This window comes from Sinocyclocheilus rhinocerous, unplaced genomic scaffold (genome assembly GCF_001515625.1).
Source record: "Sinocyclocheilus rhinocerous isolate Xijiao unplaced genomic scaffold, SAMN03320098_v1.1 scaffold860, whole genome shotgun sequence".
Lineage (NCBI taxonomy): Eukaryota > Metazoa > Chordata > Actinopteri > Cypriniformes > Cyprinidae > Sinocyclocheilus > Sinocyclocheilus rhinocerous.
In genome coordinates this window covers 1,733,348-1,744,863 of record NW_015638565.1, presented here as the reverse complement: position 1 = coordinate 1,744,863, position 11,516 = coordinate 1,733,348, and the positions used below count along the sequence as shown (strand labels likewise).

Here is an 11,516-nt window from a genome sequence, read left to right as displayed (position 1 = left end):
GGAAAATTTTATCAGAAACCGTTATTTCAAAATAATTAAAAGAATCATTTTATAAAATAAACATATTTATATGACCCAAAATTCTGTTTTTGTGTCTACAGAGTTATATCATAATATTTTAAGTACATTATCCAGTACTTTAAATTATTATATTATTAAAAATAATTAGACAATTTAATTAAATTAGTTTTAAAATATATATATTTACAAATAATTACAATTTAAAATAATAATTTTCAGTTTCCATTTTGGCCAATAATTTTTGAGTACATTTTCATTTTTGGGTGAACTATTCCTTTAATAGTAACTCACTTTACAGTACATTCGCTTCTGGCAATTGTATAATGTATAAGTATACTTGTGCACTTAGAGTCACCAAAAACATATACACCCTACCTTCCTAACCCTTTGGGACTGTGCCAGCCTACTGCACAACCCCATGACAGTCATTAGCTTCACAAAACAACCCCTTTTCTATAATTTACGCTTAAACAAACCAAAATAAGGTACTGGGAAGAGGTTGAGCAGGTGGTCAGGGAGGAAGTTCATCCTGCCCCTGCCCGTTTTGTAACCCAGCACCCTGTTTAAGCAACACTGAGTCTTTTAAACAAAAGGCCTCACCCAGCAAAGATGCTACAGCTCTTGTTTGCAATGCCAAAGCCTGTCAGCCTGGAAGGCATCAGGCATGTTCTGACAGGCACACTGGTGCCCAGGAGAACAGCACTCTTCATATTAACAAGTCCCGCACCTCCAGTATCCTCTGTTTCTAGGATATTGTGCAATTGCTTGGAATGCATGCAGCACCGCTAAGGGAATATAAGCCCTCCCCTTTCAGGAAGTGGAGAGGATGTTTCAGATACAAGTTTTATTTCTGCTGGATATTCTTGACTGAGGCAATCAAATAAAATGTTATACCCAAAAGGCCAAGTCAAATGCCGACTTTTTGATGCCCCAAATACAGCTCGAACACTTGCAAACCAAAGGCACGATTTTCTGTCATTCAGCTGTATCATACTGAATACATTACTTCTGGTAACATGTATTATTATTATGATTATAATGACAGAGGCAGTAAGTTACAGGCTATTGGGAAGGTTGTGTTAGCGTAGGCTGGATCCATGCCGCCAGTCTCAGAGCTTGTAATGTATAGATCAATGTGGCCGTAGGGGAAAGAGGATCAATGGCTGTTGAGTTATTGCAGTATTTGGCTACTGATTTTAGAGAGCTGTGTTTTCCCAGGAAAGTCAATACCCTTAGGCTCTTCACACTCATCTTGCCCTCCTTCCTCTAACCCAACACCTGGGAAGTCTTAACCCCCTGAGAGACAGAGAGAGACAAGAGCTGGTGGACTGAAGGACTTAATGATGCATGCAGGCAGAAAGGAGAACTAACAGAATAAGAGTGAAGATCTCTCCGAAGGGAGAGCAGCAGAGAACAGAGTAAATGTGAGAAAGCAACAGAGCCGTAATAGTTATTAGGTACCAGCTGCAACACTGAAAGTGAGAATGGACTTAAATTTCTGCTAATTTAACAAGATGTCCTAACTAGCCCATGCCACACGTGAAATGCTTTCGGGAAATTTGGACAGAGCCAGTCTTTGACATTTCCCTGTAGTGCTAAGAATGGTAAAGCCACAGCCAGCAGGTGCAGAGCAGACTTGTGTGATATTCAGAACAGAACTGAGAAAGCCTTTTAATTTACAGTTCAATAACAGAATTTCAGTTGAATTTGAACTGAGCTAGCAAACAGGATGCAGAATTGGGATTCAAATGTGAATTTAAGAAAATACAATTAATATGAACAGAAATTGAAATGAACTGCAATAAGTATCGTTTTTAAATCACGCAACATATAAATATATATCTGTATATATATAATATAGAAATATATGCCTTTATATATGAAATTATAAAGCTGTACATTATTTAATTTATAGTTCATATTTTTATTTTAATATAAACAATATATAAATAATAGTAAATATTTCAGTTCTTTTTAAAAATTGTAATTATTATTTTTTTTATTAAAATTGTATGGATTTCTATGAATTGAAAGTAAATTCATTTTCCTGTCATTCCAATTCAAATTCCAATATAACATTCTGTAGTAGGGCATAATCAATTTAAATAAAAATTCCATGCAACAAAATTTTAACTGGTAAATTGAACTGAATTCTGAATTTCACTAAGCCACGGTGGAATATCTATCTAACAGCCCCAGAAGCTTCAGTTTGAAGACTGTGAGATCACTTCCTGTGAAGGCAGTGTTAACGGCAGTGATATCAAAGACATGCTTTGAACACTGCTGCTCTGGCTTTCCACTCCAGTAAAGATAAGACAGTCAACCTACAATCAGTAGAATGGGCACATTGACCGTCTTTGATGCATTTCTGGGGTCCATTACTGCTAATGAAAGGCAGATAAAAGGAATATGATAAAAAATAATGTGTCTGCACAGAGATGCCAGTTTCCTTCGCCAATGTACGTATCCCCCTCCCAATCCCTACGGCCTGAACTCTTAATTTCTGATGACCTAAATGTATCTCTTTCAAAATATTCAAACTGGCTTGTGTTTATCTGGAAGTGTCTGACGATAAGAAGTGAGCTTTTTTCGAGCTGGAATGCAGTGTAAAGTTGAGCTCACTGGGGCTTATGGGAAGTCTCTGGTGGAAAAGACATCACTGAGGTTAGATGCACTCTCATTCCTCTTCAGTTATACGCAGTCTGCCTATTCAGTATTTAAAAGCCTGCTTCATTTCACATTCATGAATATCTCTGGCACAGTAAATAAGTTGCTGGATGTACGTCAGTGAATCCACAAACTAAAATATGAATGGGTGAATCTAATTTGCAACATAAAATGAAAATGATTTTGAGAAACAGAAAGATTAGGCATAGTCTCCTCTCCAAACTGTATTCTTATAGGAATTGCTATATATTTTTTTAAAAAGTATGTATATATATGTCAATATTAATAATTATATATTTAATAAAAAAGATCAAGTAAATATTTGTATACAATATTTCATAAAAATAGTAAAAAATTTTAGTATTGTAATTTTTTATTATAAACAAATAAACTAAAATTTTTTAGGAATTTATTCTCTTTGTCCTCTATCTTCTATGACCTTTCATTTATTTTTGTCTATGTGTTCTGATTCAGAGATATTCTGCAGGTCCTGTTTCATTCATTCTAACAATTTGCAACACGCTTTCTTCGCACTGAGAATATTATTTTGAAAAATTCAAGTTATTCACAATGCAGGATTCATAAAAGCGATGTGGCGTACAGCTGTCAGTCAAATCATCTTGTCTGTCCGAGCAGACATTAGCATTGCAAAGGAACGGTCGAAGGTAAGACAGGGCTGTCCTCTCCATTGTAAAGTTGTCTCTTTTTGCTGCTTACACGGTAAATGCATCTGAATGAGAGGTGCTTTGAACAAAGAACGTGGGAAATACACTGAGATAAAGCTGATGTATAACAGAAAGCCTGAACACAGGCCTCTTTTTCTTTCTCTTTTATGACCGTCGCTGTGACATTTTCTTATCACACTAAACAGTCCTAGATCTGACCTTTCGCCTGCTTTGACTGGCATCTGGATTAATCTGATGGAATAATCGGTGTATGAAAAGCATCGATTTGACTAAATGATACTCGTCTTGCCCACTGGACACAAGAGAATGGACATCAACCAAAAGTACAGACAAGAAGTTAGTCAGAAATGACCTGCTAACAGTATGCCATCATGGGAAAGAGTCTTTACGGACTGCAAATAATACAAGGCCCAATATTTTAAGCTAACAAAGGCAGGGCACTTGATAAAATGGACAAAGAAGACATGCAAAGATCGACCTGCGAGAAAGATGACAGAAACATATTCTGATGCTGGAGATGGTGGTAAGGACTCCAGGCAGTTGCAAAGTGTTGTATACCTGTGTAGACGAAGCGTCCCGGAGCTCCTTTGCAGAACTGCTTGGACTTATAGGAGAGTGTGACCTCCACGACCCCAGGGATGTGTCTAGGGGGCGTCTGCACCCGGATAGCATGAGGTGTGATGAGCTAGAAGCCATCAGAGCACACGTTCAGTGGTCAGCACTCAATACACAAGCACTGTCTCCAATGTTAACACAGTTAATGCTGAAGCTAAAGAGTGATTCATTACTTAAAGGGCACAGTTACGGGTTTTAGCCATATACTGTAATAGGACCTGTTATGTTATGGTGTCTTGTTGTTTGTCTCTAAAACGGTCTCTCTCTTTTTTTTTCTTTGTAACATTAAACAGTAAACTAAAGAGCATTCAAGTTATTTAAGCACATTTGATTTATCCAAACCATATATATGGCACTGTATTCTTTTGAATAAATATTTTAAAGATAATAAATAAATATTTAAACAATAATTATTTTTAATGTTTTTATTAAACTAAAATAATTTGGTTCTTTAAAAATAAAATAGCATATAAAATAAAATAAAATAACATAAAATCAAAAAAGGTTTGGCTCTTTTAAAGTAAAAAACTATTTTTAAAGTAAAAAATTATTTTCATTAAAACATTAAATACAAATAAATATTTTAAAAATAAATAAATATTTAAACAATAATTATTTTAATATTACAAATGTAACTTGTATTAGTAAAATAATTTGGCTCTTTAAAATAAATAAATATAATAATATAATATAAATAAAATGTATAATATTATTAAAACGCTTACCTCACTCCAAACTAACATTGTGCCGAAGACCACTTGTAATCCATCAACACAAGCACTGTCTCCAATGTAAACACAGTTAATGCTGAAGCTAAAGAATGATTCATTACTCAAAGGACACAGTTATAGATTTTAGCCATATACTGTAATAGGATCTGTTATGTTGTGATGTCTGGTTTGTCTCTAAAAATGTCTAAATTTTTTTTGTTTGGTAACATTAAACATTAAACTACAGAGCTTTCAAGTTATTTGAACTCATTCGATTTATCCAAAGCAAAGAGATGGCACTGTATTCTTTTGAAGAAATATTTTTAAAAATTATAAATATTTAAACAATTATTATTTTTAACGATTTTATTAGTAAAATAATTTGGCTTTTAGAAAAGAAAAGAAAAGAAAAGAAAAGTATGAAAGGTTTGGTAAAAAAAGTAATATATTTTAAGGATAATATTTAAAAAAAATAATTATTTTAATATTACTAATTGCATTTATATTAGTAAAATAAATTGGCTATTTAAAATAAAATAAATAATATAATAAAAAATAATAATATATAATATAATTAAAATATAATTATATAAAATATAATAATAATAATAATAATAATACAAAATATTCTTTAAAAACCTACTTCACTCCAAACTAACATTGTGCCGAAGACCACTTGTAATCCATCAAAGAAGTTGTCCCCAATGATGATGACGGTGGCCCCCCCAGTCGTCCATCCTTCACTGGGACTGATGGCCTTTATGCATGGAGTGGCTGCTTCGGAAAACAAGATCACAACACAAGCACTGAGTTAGAGCAGGTCAGTGTCAACGTTCATGCAACTTTTGGGAAACATTATCGTTAAACGAATTGCCATTTACCAGTGTTTTACTCTACTCTCCACATACCGTCAATGCAAATGAAAAAAAAAACTGAAAAACAGGAAGTCTGATGACTGTAAAAGCTCATTTGATTTTTTCTTTGGTGTCTCTGCATCACTCAGCTCAATAAAACCATTACGTTTTTTTTAGCGTAAATCCGTCTTTGAGCAGGCGGTATGGAGACAGACAGGCTGACTGAATGACTGGCCCAGTCTCCACTGGCAATGGATGGGAATTGATTGGTCGCCGCTTGGCGAGCTAACAGGCAAACCGAGGGGCACTTGGTGCAACTTCAGACCACATTACTGCATGTAGTGCTGTATACCAGCAGCCACTTTCTTTGAACAGCATCATGGGAATGCAAATTTCCCAAACTTTGTCTCGAAATCACTTCTGATTGGTTTTGAATGTTCTCTTTGTTGTGCAAGTGAACATCTCTGAAAACAGGGAATTTTGATACCTGTGAAAATGAATAGATGAAAGTAAACAACTGCTGGGTGTGATTTGCATTCACCTGTTGGGGTGTAATGGAACAGCTGTTCTCTTTTACAATATCTGCATGCGTATTCTAGTGTGTTCAAGATGAAAGCCTGCCCATCTCCCACATTGCACTGCCATCAGTGACTTCCTCTTCATGTTTTAGTCTTTGGAGAATTACAGAAGAGTCTTACTAAAAGTAGAGCAGCGACTTTCCTTTTCCTCGATTGGGACACAGGAGTGCCGGTGATTCCACAGTGACAGTTTTCACACAAAACAGTCACAGAGCTAATCACACAATTTCCCACATACAGGAACTGTTCTGAGTTCAGCTGGGAGGTGATGTTCTACGCAAACTTTCAGCATTTTATATCAAAGTGACATTACCCAGTGCAGGCCCTTCAGACAGTCAAATTACTTGTAGTCTAGGTGAGGAAGTAGAAAGTAGCACTAACAAGTTTGACTTTTTTCTTCACTATAATAAATGCGGTTTCAATGTCAAACTTATGCTATCATTCAAAAGGCTGGGGTCAGTACAATTTTTTGATGTTTTTGAAAGAAGTCAAGATGCTCACCAAAGCTGCAATTATTTAATCAAAAATACAGTAAAAACAGTAATACTGTAAAATATTATTACAATTCAAAATAACCATTTTCTATTTTAATATATTTTAAAATGTTTTTTTTCTGTCATAGCAAAACTGAATTTTCAGCAGCCTTTACCTTTCAAAATATTGTACTAACCCCAAACTTTTGAACAGAAGTGTACAGTATAATATGTGATGGATTTAACATGAATAACATCACAGAAAGCAAAATGTGTGTATTTTTGTGAAATTTACTCCTTACCTTCAGAAGGGTCCAGGCGTCGTGCCCTCCTCCCATGTTTGGAGTTGTTGTGGACAAACATGTTATCTGACACGGCCAGGACATGGCCATCCACGTTCACTGTGGTGGACACCACCACCTACAAAGACACCAAAATATCCTTACTCCCTGTTTGTGTGCATGTAAAACAAAATTTTTGTCTGTACATGTGCATTCTCACCTGAAATCGCCTCATGTCTCTGGGATTCCCTGCATTTTTCAAACAGTTCTGATTACACTTGAGAAAGAATTTCAGGAAAAATCTGTAAAAGAAAGACAGAAGCATTTTTAAGTGACTTGAACACAAGAAAACACTCAAGGACAACAGTTTCCATATATAAACAGCCGCCAATAAGTGATTTAGCCCACTTTCGAAGCCGGCTCAGAGAAGACACACTGTGTAGATGTATGATATGCAGTTAGAGTTGAGGTTTGATTTTTCTTCCTTTATATCGAAGACCAACTCTAGCTTTGTTGATTTACTCGTATTTTTACCTCAGCCTGGCGCTATTGATCGGGAATGGATATCAATGAAGATGAGCCATAATAGCCTCCACTGCTAGAGGTGGGCTACAGTACGAAATGGATTGCAGTCTTAATGCATTTCCCCTGGCTGGTAATCTCTATGCATTCATCTCCAGGACCATAAGCCCCACTATTTTGATGGAGTGCTTTCCTTTTAATTGCCACATTATCACAATAATAATCCGGGCAGTTAACAACCAGCAAGGTCGCAGACAGCCATGTCACATTAACCACAGGATAACCTCCGCCGCTGCTACCCCACGGAGCGCGCAGAGAGAATGATGCTGGGAGAAAAAATGGCGAGAGAAGCCCCGTCTGCTATATAAATGGCCGGCATCTGCAGATGCCATTGATTTCTCCCTAATAAGACAGTAACAATATCTTTAAAAACACACGGTGCTAACTCAAGCGATTTTTTTAGAACCTCACTTTACCGCATGACATAATCACCATATATATTTTAACCCCATCAGCGCTCTTACGGAGAGAGATAGGAAAGAGAGAAATCCGGCGAGAAAGACAGAGAGAAAGGGAGAAAGCCTGCTCTCTTTAGCTAGTATTGACTGATACTTGATCTGGGTTGCTCTGTTGGCTGCTAATGCCCTTTATGGCCATGGAATACAATAATATGGGGAACCCATCCCTGAGCTCCATTCATATGATATTGGAGTCCTTGGAAGGAGAGATATGGATCAATAAGGATTGAATTAAAACACAGCAGGAGACAAGGGCTGTAAGTGAAGCTCTTCTCAGATATTAGAGGAGTACTGTGTTTATACACCACCCCAGTCACCATCTGAAAGTAGAGAATCAAGCCTGATTCTCCGCTTTGGCGGTTCTGGAATGGCAGAGCCTTCAGAGTGGCGAAACACAGGGAAGAGAGAGAGAGAGAGAGAGAGAGAAAGAGATGAGGGCGTGGAGGGGGAGAGAGAAGCACGTGATGGGAGAGTCTCGTAGGTCTAGACTTCTCCATCTGCCACTGGGCAGGAGTTGACAGGGAATGTGAGATTCCAGGTCTCATCCTGGAAAAGCGGCAGCACTTCAAAGCAGGTCAGCTCCCTTCGGATCGGGGCAGGACTAGCCCAGTGTTTGGAAGTGAGCGGGATGAGGGGGGAAGAGCTGATTTTAGATGACAAGGCTTGGGGTGGAATGGAGATCTCAGACAGGAAAACGGGGGCGAGTGGAAAGACACAAGCAGGGCAGATTCTGAAACAGTCCAGTGTAACCAGCAGACTTTAAAGGAATATTCTGGGTTAAATGCAATTTACTCAACAGCAATTTGACCTGCTGTTCATAACCACATAAAATATTTAGACTAAAATCAAACAGAAATGCAAGTTTATGGGCCAGCTTTTCTATGCTCACCCTATAGATGTTGCAATTCTCAAATGTATTATATTGCAAAGTATATATATATATATATATATATATATACATAATGCATATAAGCATTATAGCGGCCATCAGGCTATTAAAAAAAAAACTTCTCCTTGCTAATTAGCACAGAATGACAGAATAAAAGCAACAAAAAAAAAAAATTTGAATCATATATACAATAATCATATCATTGTCACTTTCAGAAATACAGAGCGTTTTCATTTCCAAGTGTGGATACATGTCATCCTGAAGTCCCCTCGAGGCCTTTGCAATGACTGATATTGTACCTGTGATACAAAGACCCCAGTATGAAATGGACAGACAGCTATAGGAAAAGACAGAATGACAGAACAGGCAAAATTGAGGTGTGGACAGAGAAAGACAGAGAAGGGAAAGACTAACTCTCCCTCCCCATCTAAAACTTATTAAAACAACATAAATAATTAATGACCTTCTAGAGCCAGGGCTAGGTTATTAGTCTCAGTGTTTCTTTTTCTCCATCCTTCTCTCTTTCTCTCTCTCTTTCTGCTCTTAAAAAAGTGGGTAAAGATAATGAGGGAGTTGGCAATCAATTACAGGGGGATGTGTGGCCCTGTCAGTCCCTAATGTGCCTCCAACTCCGAGTCAGGAATTACTGCTGGTCTACAGCACCCTCTCCACTTCTCTCTCTTCATCCCTCTGTCTCTAACTAGAGGGACTGGCAAGGAAGGGGCTCTGGGGCCGAAAAGAGACCAGAAGGGCTGGTCAAGTAGAAGCTGTGAAGGCCAGGTCTCTCACCTGTAGCTCTGAGAAAAACCCTACGGCAGCCCCTCGTCTAGACCTGACCTTAGCTGTGTGAGACCAAATGAGCGTTTACAACTCTTCAATACATGCAAAAAGGGAGTTTGGGTTGTTTTATGGGTGATGCTGGTGAACAAATGGTATGTTTGGTATGTTTTAGTTGCTCTGATGGACAAAACCTGAGAGCTTGTGTATAAAAAAAGAGCAAAATGTAAAAATCTGGGCAAAATTATTATGGAATTAGTAGTCCCAGAAGAAAATTGTTACTCTTTCAAAGCTCAGGACACCTAATGGGGTTTGACTGAAGTGTCAACTTTGTCTCTCCTAAAATTCCATCGGAGAAATAAAAATACATGATTAAAATGAAACACAGTATGAGGTGTGAAATTGTTGTGGGTAGTACAGCTCAGATAATCTGGTCTCTGAAGCACTGATGAGTTCATATGGAGATTTCAAACTTTTTATTGCAGACTTTGGTGTCTTAGCAAATCTGAGCACAGTTTGAGATACTGTTGAGATCTTTTCAGAAACACTAGAGACAGACATGAAATACATGAGAGTTTACTAGTGCCACTGGAGAGAAATCTGATAAAGTGGAGATTACCATTCAATATTCTTGGTATATATTAAAAACTGCGATATTAAAAAGATGTCATTATTTTGAAGAATGTATTAACTGTTTTAACTTGTAGTCATATAACCAATGTCATTTTGGACCCCACTGACTTTCATAATACAATATGGGCAAAAAAAAAAACTATTATCTATTAAACTATTTTTCAAGCTATTAAGCTATTTTTCAAAATATCTTCTTTTGTGTTCCGCAGAGGAAAGTCAAACAAGTTTGAAATGACAAGGAGATGAGTAAATGTTTTGGAGGTGCACTATCCCCTCAAAGAGCTTTTTCTCCACACTGAAAAATATTTGGTATAAGATTTACTTTGAAACACTTTTCACCCAGAAATTGTTAGTAACTTTCACAATTACAAAGAAATGGCAAGTAACACATTGAATTAAACGTAAAATTTTGAAGTAGAAAGACTGAAATTGTGTTTTCTTGTAAAATATACTCCAATAATCTGTTTTATATATAACTTTGAAAAATCATTTTACAGTGCAGACACACTTTCCAAGAGAAAGTGACTATAATTATAGTGCAGAATACAGCTTGTTGGAACAGCCTTACATACATACATACACACACAAAAGTCCTCACGTGATGTGTGAAAAAGAGCATCTCTTGTCTGCTCACCCATCATCTCACACGCACACATCCCTGGAGTCTCTCACTTATTACGTTAGGCAAGAAGAAGAAGAAGAAGAAAAAAAGATCAATATTTCAGCAGAGGTATTTTTAAAAGCTGCCATGGCTCCAATTCTCGGCCACTGTTTGCTGCGAGCGCTCGTTGCTTTCTATGAAAAGATGCTCTTTCTTTGAGACGCTTAAGCTGGACGCCGATCGCTCTCATAGGCTCTGCATTAGATTAGCATGCTGCTTTCTGTCCCGTTCACAGGTCTCTCAACACACTGACTGATATCCATTTATCTCACTGTATCGGAAAAGGTAGAATCAAAGCACAACCATTTGACTGCATTTGCTCTTTCTAGCCATCTGAACGGCCTGGTTATAGCTAACGGTGTGTGTAATTATTTTAAAGCTATATAATAGAATTTCTGGCAATAATTTAGTGCAGTCCAAGAATTTATTTTTTGTATAATAGCAAAAAGAATATTCCGGAAGCGAACCAGATGTTATAATATAATTTTACCAACTTTGTCCTGAATTCAGAATCATTTTAGTTAATGAGGACAGGATTATATTAACAATAAAGGTGTACAAAAAAGGCAAGGTGTGGATATGTGCATAAGAGAGAGAGAGAGAGAGAGAGAGAGAGAGAGACGGGGGCCCT

The 11,516-nt window shown here is 37.0% G+C and overlaps 1 protein-coding gene across 4 annotated transcripts in view; it reads right to left on the bottom strand.

The window, feature by feature from the left end:
* LOC107749771 (transcription factor COE3) overlaps positions 1 to 11,516 on the bottom strand; it is a 110,466-nt gene that overhangs the window by 24,459 nt on the left and 74,491 nt on the right. For 3 of the 4 annotated variants that reach the window (XM_016564942.1, XM_016564943.1, XM_016564944.1), the window contains exons 7-10: positions 7,106 to 7,187; positions 6,907 to 7,024; positions 5,343 to 5,476; positions 3,933 to 4,059 (exon numbers count right to left, since the gene is read on the bottom strand). In XM_016564942.1, the coding sequence (XP_016420428.1) occupies positions 3,933 to 4,059; positions 5,343 to 5,476; positions 6,907 to 7,024; positions 7,106 to 7,187 (461 nt within the window). The remainder of the gene's footprint in view (positions 1 to 3,932; positions 4,060 to 5,342; positions 5,477 to 6,906; positions 7,025 to 7,105; positions 7,188 to 11,516) is intronic. The other variant, XM_016564945.1, reaches the window with a different exon arrangement.